Raw genomic sequence first — 15,495 nt, 5'->3', positions numbered from 1 at the left:
TCATCCGATCAATTGTATTGAACCCTCAAACTATACATCTCATTATAGAAGCTCCGGCCAAATCATGCTTTTGTTCAATTGTTTGTTGATGAACTTGGTCCCTAATCAAAACACACCACATGTGCTCAACCTCATGTTGGTAAAGCTGGAAAATTGTGATCCATTAATAAAAATATGTTGCAACTAATTTGAAAATTGAAAAAAATAATTAAATTATAGTCAAGCAAGAGGCACTCTCGCAAGAAGAATGCCCAAAAAAACACACTTTGGAAAGGTAAGAAGTGAGAGCCAAAAAATAGGGGTTTGTGCTAAAAAAGGCCCTGCTCTATATAGCGTTTCTTTGTTGTCCTATAATTTCCTTTTTATTGTCCCTATAGTGCCCGGCTACTCAAAATAGAAATTGTGAAAAAAGGCTATTTTAATTAATTTCACTTAAAAAATAGGTTTATTGCCTATATGATTTGATAATTAAAAGTGTTTTTGAGGGATGGCCACAATATAAATTCCACTAATTTATCATCCTTGTTGAATTAAACTGAAATTTAATGAATCTCCTTGACCCATTTCTGCTTTTGTTCACAATAAATCCAAGATTTTAACTTCAGCTTAAACTTTTAACAACACTCCACGGATAAAAGAAATTCGTACTAAAAAAAATATAATACAATAATCACAAGGTAATTACCAAAACACTAATCTTTACCTTGCAATACACCAGAAAATGAACGTTCATCAAATCTATATTCACTCCACAAGGCAAAACAAATCCCGACTCTTCAGAAAAATACCCGTACAAACTATGACTCCAAATTATAGAAAGAAAAAATGGAACTCAATGCTGCATTCAAGAAACCCTCACCAGCACATTCATTTAAGGGCCTTCGATGCAACAAAGAGCCTCTAGGACACGTCCATAGTATTTCATGGTACGAGGCAGTGATAATGATCCCTGCCGACCAAACTTCATGTGCCACAATTGAACCCACCCATCTCTTCTTATTTGGTCATATTAGAATACATTGACCCACCTTGGCACCTCTGATCACAATGGACACCAGACCAGACTGATACCAGACACACGGGATGCCCCGACCCACTTCAACTTGACCCCAACTCGACCCCGACTTGACCCAACAAAACCACCAGGAACTTCTGCTGCATTCAAGTAAATGCTCCTGCAATTTCAGCAAACCAAAAACAGTAACTAGTAGGGAAGCAAAATACTTCCTAAGTTTGCTGCATATAGGGTTACCATTAATCTTCATGCGCCAAACCACATGAACCTCACCTTCAGCTAAAGTTGAATCCACCGGATGGAACTTGAAGTTCATTCCCTCCAAAGTGGAAGCCTGGCTGGGAACCATCTCCTGATGGTAATGTCTCATCATCTTCCTCCACCCAATATGTCTCAAGAATTTTAACTGCCTTCTCATAGATCTCAGTGTTGTCATGACTCTGTAGATTTTCAATCTTTTCTAGGCCCTCAGCATCATCAATCAATTGGGCAAACAAGTTAACTTCTCCAGTGTTACCAGCATTCTTTTCAGCTTCCCCAACTTTCAGAATGTTCTCCAAACCTTCTAAACAGACGGTGACAATTCTTGGATCAGGGCATACAAGAAGATCGCACAACGGTTTTATACAGCCTTCACCAACAAGGTACCTGACACCCATAAAGAAAAGGTGAACTTGATAAGATAACCTCAATAAGTAGAGAACTAAGACAGCCAGAATAAGATATTAAAAAATCACAAACTTGATTTGCTCAGGAGTGCCCCCAGAAGTAGCATTTGAGATTGCCCATGCAGCTTCTTTCTTTATGTCAAACTCAGCATTTTGGAGCAAATTCACCAGAGGGCCAATCAAACTAGCGTCAATTACAGACTGCATTATTTTCAAATTAGTAAGTGAACATTGGATCTTCTACAGGACATGCTAATAAAAACACCAACCTCTGCATATATGCATCATGTTGAAAGGTGCTAGTCATTTACTTAAAGTTCAGTGAATAAAATGAGAAGTCATATTTAGTTAAATACTAATAAAGGGATTTTCCCCCAACATTTGTAGTGCAAATTTTCATACAAGAAAAACAATCAGTCTCAATGTTAGATGCGACAATGTCATTATATGAACTTAGGACAGTTTGATACTTTGAACAAACCAAACATGAAACCCTGACAGAATGCCATATAACCCCCAATATTCAAAGAGAGAAACATGCACAAAACCTTGATAAACAAGAATATTCTGACAGCATACCATAAACAGCGTAAAAAAAACCCATGGCCTAATTAATACAATCGCCTAATTCACCATGATTACCTGTATCTGTTCCCTGTTTCCAGCTGTAATATTTGAGATTGTCCAGCATGCTTCTTTCTTGATGCTTTTTTTATGATTATGAGTCAAGAGACTCAGAAGGCATGGGAGTGCACCATTGTTGATAATACACTGAAAAAAAAAGGATTACTCATCATGATCATACAAAAAATCAGTCACAAACTGAAAGCATATGAGATCACATGATGCTCATGCCACAAAGGGATTTCTTTCTAATTATATTTGTTGATGCCTAAAACAAGTAAATAAAAACGCAACAAATCAAGATGCTGATATACCTGAGTCTGAAGATCATCTCCTGTCACAATATTACCAACAGTGCGAAGTGCAGGAATGAGAACCGAAGGAGATGGATGTCTGAAGCAACAAAAAAGAAGTTTTAAACATCAATATCATAGGTGAATAAAACAGAAGCCATTAGACAGATAAATAAAATGCAACACTCACAAGAGGAGCTGCACAAGTCGGGTGCAGACGCCTGCCTCAATCACAGCTTGAATTTTGTCATTTGTACCATCAGAGAGATACGACAGTGCCCAGCAGGCATCTGTCAAGACTTCTTCATCATTGGAATGAACTAAACGCTCAAGCGCTGGAAGTGCTGGCCTCACCTAATAATGAGACTCCAAAGTTAATAACATATCAGAGCAACAATCAAAGAACTTTGCTTAAAATATGAACAGTGGTCAGTACAAGAAGCAAACCTGCTCAAATGGAGGCTGTGGCTTGCCCCTGCAAAAGTTAGACAGAGTCCATGTTGCATTTCTCAGCATCGAAAGCTTTGCATGCTCATTCAACTGAGCCAGCAATGGCATCAAAGCTCCGTTGCCGAGGACAAGATCACGGCATCTAGGGGAATCACCAGCAACATTTCCCAATGCCCACACAGCCTACGATTTCAAAATGTATTTTCATAAAGTGTTTAGTGCAATCTATGTGGTAATTCTGTCAAAACAATACAATCTATACATTAACAAACAAACAGGGTAAAAAAGTATTAACATATACCTGCTCCCTAACATCATCACTTGGAGAAGCAAGAAGCTTTACGAATATTGGGACTGCCCCATGTTCGATCACCACCTTGGTGTTCTCTGAGGTTCCTGACGCTATGTTTGTAAGAGCCCAAGCAGCCTCAAACTAGACAAAATTAAACAAATCAACAAAACAATTTAACAAAAACATAAGCAAGCACAACACCAAAGCAACACAGAATCGAATTCGAACCTGAAGCTGTGGGAAATCCTCCCTCATGAGGAACTCAACAAAGCGAGGAACCACCCCAGATTGAATGACTTCCTCAATTGGAGGGCTTCGTTCTACAAATTTAAAGTTTTGATTATAATTAGCAACACCCTTCTACAACAGAAACTGAAAATTAAAAAGAGACACGAAAGAAGCACTCAAAGACAGCCTAATCGTGTTAAGTACCAATAGAAAGCAGCTTTCGAAACTGTGTAGTGGCCTCCAGCTGCAAATTATTGTTGTCAGACCAAACCCCAGAAACCATCGAAGGCAGACTCTCCAACTGCAATCAAATCCAAACCCACATAAATGTGAATAAGTAAAAACAATACCCTAACCCTATTGTTCAAAACCCTAAATGTCAAAAATCGGATCCACTCAAAGCCACAAACAAAGAGATCGGCGATTAAATTATAAAATAACCATAGCCAGATGAAGATCGTCACCTTCTTCTCGACATTTGAGGGCTGAAGAGCGGGTGCGAATTGCTGGGATTGGAGGCCTTCGCGACGCTTCTTCAGCAAACTCTCTTCGCGCTTGCTTTTTCGGATCTCGACCATGTTGTCCTCTCTCCTACGACGACCTTCCTCTGCGTCCACCGCCACTTTGTACCGGTTCCGGCGGACCTCGGTCCTCGCGCTCGGCCTCAGCGACATGTCGTATGCTTTGACTGCGTCTCACTGGGAACAACCCAAAAAACTGATCGTGCTCTGATAGGGACCAACCGGTCGTAGACGGAGAAGGAGAGCAGTTAAAAACCCTAAGAAACGGACTTTTCTGAGTATTCGAAAGAGAGAGAGAGAGGGACTGAGAGAGAGGGTTTGTATATGCACACAATTGGGGGTTGTGATTTTGATTTTCTTTTTTTTTTTTTTGGATTTTTTTCGCTTAAGTTTTTTTTGGGAGTTATTTTTTTTAGTCGAAATAATAACCGTGGGTTACTGTTTATTATTAGGCGCTTTTTTTTTAGCAAGAGACTTTTTTTTTGTCCAAAAAAAGAAAAAGAAAAAGAAAGGTTCTTTTTACTTGTAATTATCTTTTGGCCTTTTATCTAAAAAAGAAAAGAAAATTATCATGAGATTTTGTTTTTTGTTTTTTGTTTAAATATAAAAAATTACAACATATTCCTCGCCGGGTCGAGTGATATATCTATAATTGAGAGTGTGGGTTAGATTGGATATAAAAATTATTTGAAAATTTGAATTATAAATGTTAAAGATAAGGGAATACAGTAATTTAATGCATTATCAATTAATCTATATATATAAAGTAAAAGGCAGAGAATTGTGAAACATTCAAAATACCAGAAAATGTCATTAGTTAATCCAAACATTAAGAATTAAAATTATTAATTAAATGAAGATAATATGATAAATTCATACTTTTTCATATTAGAAATATCAAAATTAAAAGAAAAATCAAATAATGAATCTTATTTTTATGGAACACAATAACCTATTATCTTTTTTAATTCTAAAATAAATTTAAATATTTTTTTTTTAAAAGCATCTCGCAAGAGCGGAAGTGCGTGCAAAGATGCTAGTATATATAAATTTAGAATAATGCTTGTTACCATATTTGTATACCATATCTTTATACCATCTTTAATGGCAGTAGAGGTAGACAACCACATCAATTAAAATTATTTAATATTTTCTTTTCTTCTATAATTTATTCCAGTATTTATTTTTCTAATTGTCTTAATTAAAATACACTTCATTGATTTAATTGATGTAACATATAATATGGACATGCCACATTATGTGGTATAGAAATATGGGATAAAAATGTGGTAAGTGTAGCATTACTCTTAAAATTATTAATTAAATAAAGATAATACGGTAAATTCACACTTTTTCATATTACAAAAATTAAAATTAAAAGAAAAATCAGATAATAGATCATATTTTTATAGAACACAACTACCCATTATATTTTTTAATTCTAAAATAAATTTATAATTGAGAAAGGCTAGTATCTATAATTGAGAGTGAGGATTAGATTGGATATGAAAACTATTTAAAATTTGAATTATAAATGTTAAAGATAAGGAAATATAGTAATTTCACGCATTATTATTATTATTATTATTATTATTATTATTATTATTATTATTATTATTATTGGAGTATATTTGAAATTTGTGACGTCAAACGGTACCATTTGTAGGGGCATTATTATTGTGGATCATGTGACCTCATTGGCCAGAGAGTCATCAAATTGGATCCGATCACAATCAAACATGATTAAATATTAATTGGGTTTAAATCAGTCTCATCGACAACACTGGCCATTAATTTATGTAATGTAATCAGGAACCATACAATACAAAGGCAGTGCCCGTGTAGTGTATTGATACTTTTCTTTTTTTTGAAGAAGTATGAGGATTGAACTTGAGTGTAAGGGGTGGAAACACGAGTTTGACCAATTGGAGTAACCCACATTTGCTTGAGTTGAGAAATCTTAGATGAAGGTGGATTGATTATTAAGCTGCTAAAAAAGGGAAGGCTTTTAAATGACAAATGGCTGGCAAAACTATATTATGATTTATATGTTCACATTTGTGTATATAATTTACATGCAAAAGATGGAACTTGTGCATTGAGCTTAGCTAGAAGCACAAACAATCTTTTTGCTCTAGAAATTCAAATGTTTGCTAAGAGCGGCTGGAGGCTGGTGATCAATGTTGTGTGTTTCTCTGAAAATGGGGTTTTCTCTAGGAATGGTTGAGATCTGAGGTGAGGTTGGTGGAGATGCATAGAGTATGGAGGCCTCAACGATTTCTCGCCGGACGGTTTCTTGGTGCAGGGAGATTCTTTGTGCCCGCAATGCAGTCAAGTATAACCCAGCAGCAAGCAACACGGTGGTCAAGGCAAACACTCCAGCTACAGAGAACACACCTTCTCTGAGAACAAGGCAGCTGGGTCTTGGTCTTGACCATTTTCTCAAGTGCCCTGACTCCACACTTAGCCCAATCAACAACAAGATCTCCCCAACAGCAAAGGAAACCCTAATCAACATAACCCAAATGAGTGTTTGTGAGTTTGAATTAATGTCTTGATGCACTTCAATTGATCTTTGACATGATCCAAAATCAATAGAGTAAATTGTAGTGACAGTCCCTGAACTATTTCTCGATTCTCACTTGGAGTTCTATAGAATCAAAAACTCTGGGACTAAAGTGAGAGCCAGGTAATGGTAATAGTTGAGAGACTATGGCTACAATTTGCTTGAAATCAAATATGGACTGACTAAAATTGATTGGCATACCAAGTTGCAACAAAGAAGAAGGCAGCTTGCCATTTCAAACTCTTGGCAGGACCAGAATGATCAGGCTCCCAAATAACCAAGACTGATGGAGGGGAGTTGCTAATTGCAATCAACATGTATGCATGTTCCACCACCATGATGATTGCCAGCCCCAAAAATGCACTGGCTGCACATAATAGCGGCGATTTCCCACTGCCGCTGTATACGCATTGGTATTTTCCTCCCTCATCCCCTTCATCACTGCTGATCTGCCATGTGACCTATGAAATCATCAAACCACAAAACTTATATCACTTTCCTTTTGTTTTGGTAATATTAATGTTTCGTAAAGAAATTGTTGTGACAAAAACATGTTTCCTAGTACCTTAGAACGAGTGACTTCAGCAATTAGGCATAGAATGAAGCAGAACAGGCCACAGAGAATGGTCAAGACCGTGAGAAAAGCACCCGTTTTGCTACCAAAGCCGGTGCCGGGACGACTTGGTGCAAGGTCTGCGTGTGTGACTGCCATTCTCTTTGCCATTTTGGAGTCGAAAACGGCTAGGATTATTCATGCAGGTCAAGAAGAAGAGAAATAGGGACTTGAAAAAAGAGAGGGAGGAGGGGATTTCAGAATTGCTTGTAGCAAAGGTTGCTTAAAAGGCTCAAGATTCTTAAAAGACTTCGCTAGGAAGACATTCTGCTCATTTGTTCATACTTCAACTACTGATGTGGCAAAGCATTTTCAATTGTTCCACAATTAATCTTACGGCGTTCATATCTAACATCTAACAGTGCATAATCAGCCACATCATTTCAGTAACCAAAAGCTTGAAAAGCACAGAATTATCAAAAATTGCCAAGTCAGTCTCAGTACGCGCTAGATATACGTTGCATGCATTAACTGCATATCTTCTTTTTCAGAAAAGAAAAGGAAAATGAGCTTTTGTTTGCATCATCTTGTTCTTAGCCATATAATAATTTTGTTTCATTTCTTAAGACCCCAAAGAAACCTTTACAGTGCATGGTTTTTCACCAAAGGGAACAATATATGCAAAGCTGCTTTTGGATCTTCCCCACAGATTAAACACCGGCTAGCTAATCCTATAATTATGTCCTTAATTGCTTCCAGATAGACCAAACATGATTAGATGGACGGTCACTAATTATTCCTCATAAGCTTTGAAATTCTTTGGCTTTTAGCATCAAATGTTGACAAAGAAAGGCATCAAAGGTCAGTGGGGTATGGTTGAGCTCTTCCACCTCAAAAAAAACTTACCTATAACGAGGATAACACTGTTTTGCTATCTCAGGCCAATGACACAATGATACGTGGAAAAGTTATCTTACATTTCATTGCATTATTGGCGGGATAGCAAAAAGTGTTATCCCCGTTGCATGAGAGTTTCTCTCCTTCCACCTGCATTCATGTGGGCAGACGTTCGAAACCCTCAGACACCCAATAAATATTTGTGTAAACCCCCTCCCCCAATAGCTTATACTCCCAAAAAAGAAAAAAAGAAAAAAAAAGAAGAAGCATCAAAGCTCATTTCTGGGGTGGGGCCTATGAAAAGGCCAAAAGTGCTACCAGTAAAGAACAAATCACCAGAGATGAATTATAGACCAGGGAAGAATATTGGATATTGGTTTGCATTATATTTGATGATCTGGTTTTATCATATATAATACTACTGTTAGTACTACTACTGGTGGTGAAGAATCAAAATCACACATGCCTTTTCTTTTCTGTTATTGGCCAAGTTGGCCTTGGTTAAAAAAATAAAGCTTCTTTTTTCCTTGTTTACACCACCACAAAACAAGGGAAGCTCTCTTTAATTGCTCTCTTTATGATGCTGCAAGCTTTTCCATGCTCTTCACTCTTATGCTACATTAGTAGGCAATAACAAGGACAGGGGACTGCCTTGGTGCTTTCTTTTATTAACATGGAAGACAAAAGAAAAAATATTTGAAATAGAAACATATTCCATGTGTAATAATTTGATGAGGACATTTGTCACGCCCTAATTCGAGAATTTTTAGCTATTTCCCGGGTACGACTCACACCCTAACCTCAGAATTAGTTTTTCCCCGGGGATGCATTTCATTTTTTTCTTTTGTTCGAATCTAGGTCAGATCTTTGCTCATCTTTGCTCTATGAGGGAACTTTGTCTTTTTCATTTCAGTATAACTGAATGTGGAAGGCACAAAAGTGCACGTCGGAATACATTGAAATATTGACAAAACAAAAACGTTGAAGAAACAATATACTGCTATTCCTTGCTACATCTAGTACTATATCCAAACCTTTACAAGTGCACTAGTGGATCCATTCAAAATCTCACCTCCCACTATTGGACACTCAGACAGCAAGGCCCTGAACAATGCCGTCGCTTTCTACTAATTTCAACTATATCTCTTGGCCTTCTTTCTTTAAGCTTTCCTAAAGTAACAGATTCATGAGAATTTCCTACTGTAAAGCGAATAATTCCATCAGCCTCTTCCACATCTTGTAGAATCAGTGATTCAGATGGACAATTATACGCAATGTCGATCGCATTATGTGTTGTCCTAGGAAGGTCTTTAACGCGTGATAATGCCATTGCAATTTGCTCGCAAGCAGCATCAAGGCGATCCTCTGTTTCAACTGACTCCGTAACAAGTGTTGAAGCCAAGGACTCCAATAAGTGAATCTTCTCAGAATTGTCTTTCATAGTAGTAGCAGTCTCAAAGGTGTTAGTGGAAGATGAACTGACATTGCACCAACGGGTGGGTAGATACTGGTCTGGAATATGAAAGCAATTATTAGTTGACAGGACACGAAGAACATGCCTACAAAGGATGCCGGAGAACTCGAACTGATAGCAGCTACAGCTAATGTGGCCTTGACAAGGAATCCAAACCACTTTGCACCCTCCATCTTCCTCAGTATGGTGTCTGACCTGGAAACAACCTTCATCTACCAGAAGAGATGCATACTGTGGAGCCAATACAAGTTCCTCTTGAAGTTTTCCGAAGGCATAAGGAGTAAGAACAGAAGCAGCATGTGATTCAATTGGCGAACCCGTTTTAAGGCACACTCTCTGCATTTTCCTTTGCATCTTTTGCTTTGCCCCAACCCGATCATTATAATCAACAATATCAGCTACCTGCAAAAGGAAGTTTAAAAGTGTAGGCATGTTTATTTAACATAAGAACCAAGGGCTGAACAAGAAACAAAGACAAGGTTAAGTAGTTTAGAAGCGAACCAAAGGCCAAAAAAGGAAAAATAACATAAAAGAAGAAGGTTACGCACTTGCTCTACAAAACGATCTAGTTGGGACTGTGCACTCAAAAAACGTTGGATAAAAGCATTAATTGATTCTGCCTGACTTGTACTCATCATTTCTGCAAAAAAGCAATGCCTCAAATATGCTAAAGCCCAAAAATTCCGCAGCGCATATAAGCTGATTACATGCTTATTTGTGTGCAGTCCAAATTCATTCACCATTTCCCTCCATCTTTCTTCAAAGTCTTTCACGAAGTCCAGATTAAACAGCCGGTGAAACTCAGCTTTCCAATCATCATATCGAGATCCAAGAAGTACAGAAAACCAATCTGAGAACTTTGCGACGATGTGCCATATACAAAAGGCATGCTTTGATTGGGGCAAGTCAACAGCAATAGCCTCTTTCAGCCACATGTTATGGTCAGTTAACATTGTCTGTGGAGCCTTTCCTTTCATGAACCCCAAAAATGTCTGTTTAAACATCATAGGTATTAGGAACAAATAGAGACTATAAAAACGAAACTCAGTAAGAAGAGAATAAAATTAACCACAAACCTTAAAGATATGAGAAAGAAATTCTGGTTACTAAACCTTTAACTAAGACCAAACCACCCAACCAAACCCTCGGTCAAGGCCACAGAATAGAAAGCTCCCTTATAAAATTAAACCTCATCATGGTTCCCATATCACCAAATTAATGGGAATAAAAACTTTAGAGTAAATCCTGAAAGAATCTCTCTGTTTTCTAAATTTTTTTAAAACATTTTTATTATTTGTTTTATAAACCTCTACGTATTATTTGGCTCCCTGATCTAAAGTAAAATTTAGATTGAGAAGCAGATCCCAAGCATAAGTTTTTATGTTGTGCCTCACAGCTAAATTAAGATGCAAACCTAAGATTATCGAGGCTCAAATGTGCCCAAAAAATATGGTGCTCAGTTCCATCAGGAATATGCCAATTAGCTGCTTACCTTCAATGCCCAGGAAAAGGACTGAATATTCTCATCCCGCAGAAGCACACAGCCAAAGAAACAAGTCATTCCATGATTATCCACACCAAGCCAAATTCCTAACAGCATATCATAGGCATCCAAACGATGGGTTGTGTCAAAAACCGTTGTGTCTCCAAATGCCTCATACAACTGAACAGATGAAGCATAAGACCATGCAATATGCTCCAGCCTGTTATGACCGTCTATTTTAAATTCATACTTGAAATTAGGGTTTTCATCTTTCATCTTTTTGCACATTGCTATAAGATCAATTGCATCATTATCTCTATCAACATTTCTAAAAGACTGTAGTAGGTTTCTCACGTCTATCTCTGTAAATGGTAAGCAACCTAGTTTAACACCTTTCTCCAGTTCCATCAATCTTAACATTTGACGCACTGACATCCCAGCTTTTGCAAACATGCAAATCCGACTCTTGTCATCAGTAGATATGGAACAGTAAGCAGGAAGGAGACGGACTTCATTGGATTTCAATAGTTCGTGGTTATGGATGTTGCTAAAGCCTGTAACACGCCATTCAGGGACATCAAAGTCTGCCCGCTTAACAATCCGCATGTATGCTTGACAACCACAGCGTGATGATTTGCGATTTCTTTGCATCTTTCCATCTTCAGATGGCTTCATCTGTGGATATCCACCACGATGACAAGTGAAATCTCTTCTTGTCACTCCCCGACCAACACCATCCTTGCCTCGAGTACGATGACGCCTAATTGAAAAGCCACATTGTTTTGCAAAACTGCAGTAGAATTCGTATGCAGCTTCTTGAGAAACAAATCTTTGTCCAACAAAGGGAACAAGATTCACAGAAGTCTGTCGTGACAAGATCGTGTCTTCAGCTGTTTCCTCTATAGTGCCAATATCATCTTGGGATAAATCCTCCATCCCTAGACTTGTTCCTTCTGACATCCTTCAGCAATAGATGAATGAAACAACAGTTATAAACCTACACGAAAAACTTCAATTTCTTAACAGCATGCTACCTAAAATTCTTCTACTCTCAAGGATGTAGGTGATATAATAGGCAGATTGCAATGCTGGTGGAGACAAACAGATATTAAAAAGCATTGTGAAAATAGGATGAAACTTCGATGGCTTCCTTAAACCACCTTAAACATGACCACACACACGACACTGGTCTGCTATAACTCCTTCAACTTTTCTTCATTTATTTGTTGTTTGGCCAAGTTGTTCAATAATATCAGTCTTAGAGGTGATTAGGCAGCCAAGAAAAATGCAGCAGTGGAGAGCTCAATATGGTAGTATAGATTTCAAATAACATACCAGAAGCAAAGGGGTAAAACTTAAATATGATAGCATAAACATATACAACCTTAACCCTAAACCAAATTAAGATGCCAATCCAATAATGTAACACCTAATAGCCAAAGTAGCATGACCTTGATCCATTAAAACATTCATTTAGAATACCTTTGGTCAACAAAACAAATAAAACTTACTTGGAGCTATGATCTCCAACTCATTTGGATTTCTTCAAACTCTCTCAAGAATCTCATATGGGTTTCTTCAAAATAAATTCATAACACAAATACAACCTGCTCTTCTTCAACCTCCTCAACATCCAAATCATATCTCCAACCCACCTGAATCAAACAGAACAAAGAAAAATCATAGCTTACCCATTACAAAATCAAGCCACCAACAGAGAAACAAAATCGCATGGATGAACATGAGATGCAGTCCTACACGAAATTATAACTTATTTTAATTCAAAAATCAATACTCATAAATTTATATACCCGAAATGTGTATCTAACGGTCAATAACTATCTGAAAATTAAAGAGCGTCAGTGAAAAGAAAGAAAGTGGCGGGGAGGCAAGCGAGGGGAGAATAGAGCGCATCCAAGGGAGAACGATGACCATTTAGGCAGATATGAGCTATCGTGCGCTGTGTGGAGGCACGAGGTTATCGAGCGCACACGTTCGTTCTGAGCCGTTGGATTGAGACCGACTAGAATGGGCTTGACTTGGGCCCGTCATTTGCGCGGGTTTGGTTTGCCTGCGCACGGAATCAACGGGTGGCACGAGAAGAGCGTGTTGAAGTGTGAGCGCTAGTGGTCACGGCTTACGTTAGAGCAAACCCTAGAAGTCAAAAATCTCCTGGTTGTAAAAAATGGGCCTGACTGAAGGCCTAGCAGTTTAAAGAGAAACAACCCCAGAAGATTGTCCAAGTAACAAACAAGTGGGTCGGGTTCTCGTGGGGATCTAGTTTATCTTCAGGGATTCAATACATCCAAATCTACGCAGGAGAACCTTTTTGTTTTTGTTTTTGGTTTTTTTAGTACAACGATAGTCTTGTTAGGTCATCCCCAATGGTTGGGGCTCTAAAAAGGGTCATTTAGAGCTCCGATGGAATCTTTGAGACTCTAAAAGAATCACTCTACAATGGCTTTATATTCGATATAATTTTATATACGTGTTATTTTTAAAATAAAAAAATTTATTTGCTTTAATGCATATTATAACATGTTAGTGTTTTTTTTGTGTGTGAACATTTCAAAAAAAAAATCAAAATTTGGACAAGATTTGAAAATCTTTTCTATGAAAAAAAAAAAACTTGATTGTTGCCTTGAAAAAAGGCAGAGCCACATCCGTCAAAAAACACAAAAACAAACCCATCTAGCCCATCCCCTCTCATTGGTCACATTAAATAAAATATAAAACAAAGAGAAGCAATCATTGGTCAAGAAGAGAGTATCATGAGTTGTAGTCACAAGGCAAGTCACCAACAACACATATGGGTTGGCAGCTTTTCTATATGTGGGCCCCATTCGGTTTCAGGGGCTTCAACCATGAACATAAATATGGGTATAGCTCCCATGGGGCTCAATCATTTAAAGCCTCAAAATTGAACCACTGGGGATGACTTTTTTGCTTCAGTTGCTATATATTGCAGCCCAAGGGTGGTGCAGCCCACTTTAGAGCTCATTGGGGATGGCCTTAAGATTTCAAAGAGACGGGCATGTGACCCACCACTAAGAACATCGATATTGTTCCCAACTTAATCACCTATTTAGTAAGTGTGAAGTTTTATACAAAAGGCCCCGATATTATTAAGAGTTGAACCATTTATTATAAGTTGTAATTTATTTAGTCAAGTTTCCGATGTGAGACTTTATAATCTTTAACACTCCTCATGTTGGACTACTTTTTTAGTGGGTCACATGTGTAACCAATTCCACATCGGTCACCCTTTTTTTTTTTTTTTGTGGTGTTGAAGAATATAAAGTCCCATATTGAAAACTTGACTAAATAAATTACAACTTATAATAAGTTGTTCCACTCTTAATAATATCAAGGAATTTTGTGATAAAACCTCACACCTACTGGACTTTGTAGATGGTTAAGTTGAGGACAATATCAGTAATAGTGGTGAGCCAAAGGTTCGTCCCTCTAAAATCTTAACATGGTATCAGAGCGGGTTTGTTGACTGGGCCCGATTAAACCTAAATCAAACAAAAGCCCCAAATTGAACAAAAATCAAAACACACTCAAAAAATTTTGCTTAAAAAAAAGGATGACCAATGTGGAATCGGTTACACGTGTGGCCCACTAAAAAGTGGTTCTACGTGAGGATGAGTGTTGAAGAATACATAATCCCACATTGGAAACTTAACAAAATAGAAAGTCTCATATAAAACCTAACACATGCTAAATAGGTGGTTAAATTATGGACAATATCGATATTGCTAGTAGTAGGCTAAGGGTCCATCCCTTTGAAATCTTAACATGGTATCAGAGCGGGTTGGTTGACTGATCCCGAATTGGGCCTTTACCCTTACCCAGTATGTGGTCCCTTACCCAATATGTGGTGTTTACATGTTAGGTTTGAATGTTTACCCATACCTCTTACCCAATATGTGGTGTTCACGTGTTGGACTTGAATGATTGACTCCGATGTGGACTTGGCTCCACATGTGGCTCACTATGTGGTGGTCTCATGTGAGGGGGCGTGTTAAAGAATATAAAGTCTCACATCGAAAACTTGACTAAATAAATTATAACTTATAATAAGTGGTTCCACTCCTAATAATACCGAGGCCTTTTGTGATAAAACCTCACACCTACTGGGCTTTGTAGGTGGTTAAGTTGGGGACAATATCAATGTTGCTAGTAGTGGGCCACTGGCCCGTCTTTCTGACTTTAACAAGTCTAAACTATATGGAGATGGAGGTTTTTCAAACACACACACACACACTACCACAATGCTTTGGGGGTTTGAACATGAGACAATTAGTCTGCAAGTCAAGATCATTTTTCTATTAGATTAGACTCCGTTGACACGAGAATTTTTTACACGCAAATGATTTTATTTTTATATAACTAATTATATTTGTATGCAAACTTTAGGTGACCAAC

At 37.7% G+C, this 15,495-nt stretch overlaps 3 protein-coding genes across 4 annotated transcripts; all 3 read right to left on the bottom strand.

Moving 5' to 3' along the window:
- Nucleotides 1–632: 632 nt before the first annotated feature.
- LOC103323109 (importin subunit alpha-2) lies at nucleotides 633–4,496 on the bottom strand. Its single transcript, XM_008225069.3, has 11 exons — nucleotides 4,035–4,496; nucleotides 3,775–3,871; nucleotides 3,571–3,662; nucleotides 3,352–3,483; nucleotides 3,048–3,233; nucleotides 2,791–2,954; nucleotides 2,622–2,700; nucleotides 2,326–2,454; nucleotides 1,757–1,884; nucleotides 1,289–1,663; nucleotides 633–1,175 (listed from the first exon to the last, which is right to left on the bottom strand). The coding sequence occupies exons 1-10, from the start codon at nucleotides 4,242–4,244 to the stop codon at nucleotides 1,291–1,293; spliced, it is 1,590 nt and encodes a 529-aa protein (XP_008223291.1). The 5' UTR covers nucleotides 4,245–4,496; the 3' UTR covers nucleotides 633–1,175; nucleotides 1,289–1,290.
- A 1,555-nt stretch (nucleotides 4,497–6,051) lies between these two features.
- On the bottom strand, nucleotides 6,052–7,458 carry LOC103323110 (transmembrane protein, putative (DUF1218)). The gene is made up of 3 exons (XM_008225070.3): nucleotides 7,223–7,458; nucleotides 6,859–7,118; nucleotides 6,052–6,598 (listed from the first exon to the last, which is right to left on the bottom strand). Exons 1-3 carry the CDS (start codon nucleotides 7,379–7,381, stop codon nucleotides 6,226–6,228), a joined length of 792 nt encoding a protein of 263 aa, XP_008223292.3. The 5' UTR covers nucleotides 7,382–7,458; the 3' UTR covers nucleotides 6,052–6,225.
- A 1,534-nt stretch (nucleotides 7,459–8,992) lies between these two features.
- On the bottom strand, nucleotides 8,993–13,061 carry LOC103323112 (protein FAR1-RELATED SEQUENCE 11-like). Of its 2 annotated transcripts, none has more exons than XM_008225072.3 (5): nucleotides 12,876–13,061; nucleotides 12,576–12,719; nucleotides 11,074–12,025; nucleotides 10,130–10,573; nucleotides 8,993–9,983 (listed from the first exon to the last, which is right to left on the bottom strand). In XM_008225072.3, exons 3-5 carry the CDS (start codon nucleotides 12,022–12,024, stop codon nucleotides 9,186–9,188), a joined length of 2,193 nt encoding a protein of 730 aa, XP_008223294.1. In that variant the 5' UTR covers nucleotide 12,025; nucleotides 12,576–12,719; nucleotides 12,876–13,061; the 3' UTR covers nucleotides 8,993–9,185. The 2 variants fall into 2 exon arrangements, with proteins under 2 accessions (XP_008223294.1, XP_016647976.1); XM_016792490.2 differs by having other exon boundaries at nucleotides 11,074–12,061; nucleotides 12,876–13,016.
- Nucleotides 13,062–15,495: the final 2,434 nt, after the last annotated feature.

This window comes from Prunus mume, linkage group LG2 (genome assembly GCF_029339155.1).
Source record: "Prunus mume cultivar Tortuosa linkage group LG2, ASM2933915v1, whole genome shotgun sequence".
NCBI classification, from domain to species: domain Eukaryota; kingdom Viridiplantae; phylum Streptophyta; class Magnoliopsida; order Rosales; family Rosaceae; genus Prunus; species Prunus mume.
Note: the sequence above shows the minus strand (reverse complement) of the source record. Positions and strands in the feature narration are given on the sequence as shown.

What these genes read in the sequence shown, in the direction of transcription:
- LOC103323109 (XM_008225069.3), bottom strand. Translation starts at nt 4,244, where the DNA reads ATGTCGCTGAGGCCGAGCGCGAGGACCGAGGTCCGCCGGAACCGGTAC. An exon ending in TCGAAAGCTGCTTTCTATTG is followed by an intron (nt 3,663 to 3,774) that starts GTACTTAACACG and finishes TTAAATTTGTAG; the next exon opens with AACGAAGCCCTCCAATTGAG. An exon ending in GTGATGATGTTAGGGAGCAG is followed by an intron (nt 3,234 to 3,351) that starts GTATATGTTAAT and finishes TTGAAATCGTAG; the next exon opens with GCTGTGTGGGCATTGGGAAA.
- LOC103323110 (XM_008225070.3), bottom strand. Translation starts at nt 7,381, where the DNA reads ATGGCAAAGAGAATGGCAGTCACACACGCAGACCTTGCACCAAGTCGT. An exon ending in CTGAAGTCACTCGTTCTAAG is followed by an intron (nt 7,119 to 7,222) that starts GTACTAGGAAAC and finishes ATGATTTCATAG; the next exon opens with GTCACATGGCAGATCAGCAG. An exon ending in TTCTTCTTTGTTGCAACTTG is followed by an intron (nt 6,599 to 6,858) that starts GTATGCCAATCA and finishes TATGTTGATTAG; the next exon opens with GGTTTCCTTTGCTGTTGGGG.
- LOC103323112 (XM_008225072.3), bottom strand. Translation starts at nt 12,024, where the DNA reads ATGTCAGAAGGAACAAGTCTAGGGATGGAGGATTTATCCCAAGATGAT. An exon ending in CCTTTTCCTGGGCATTGAAG is followed by an intron (nt 10,574 to 11,073) that starts GTAAGCAGCTAA and finishes ATGTTTAAACAG; the next exon opens with ACATTTTTGGGGTTCATGAA. An exon ending in TAGATCGTTTTGTAGAGCAA is followed by an intron (nt 9,984 to 10,129) that starts GTGCGTAACCTT and finishes TTCCTTTTGCAG; the next exon opens with GTAGCTGATATTGTTGATTA.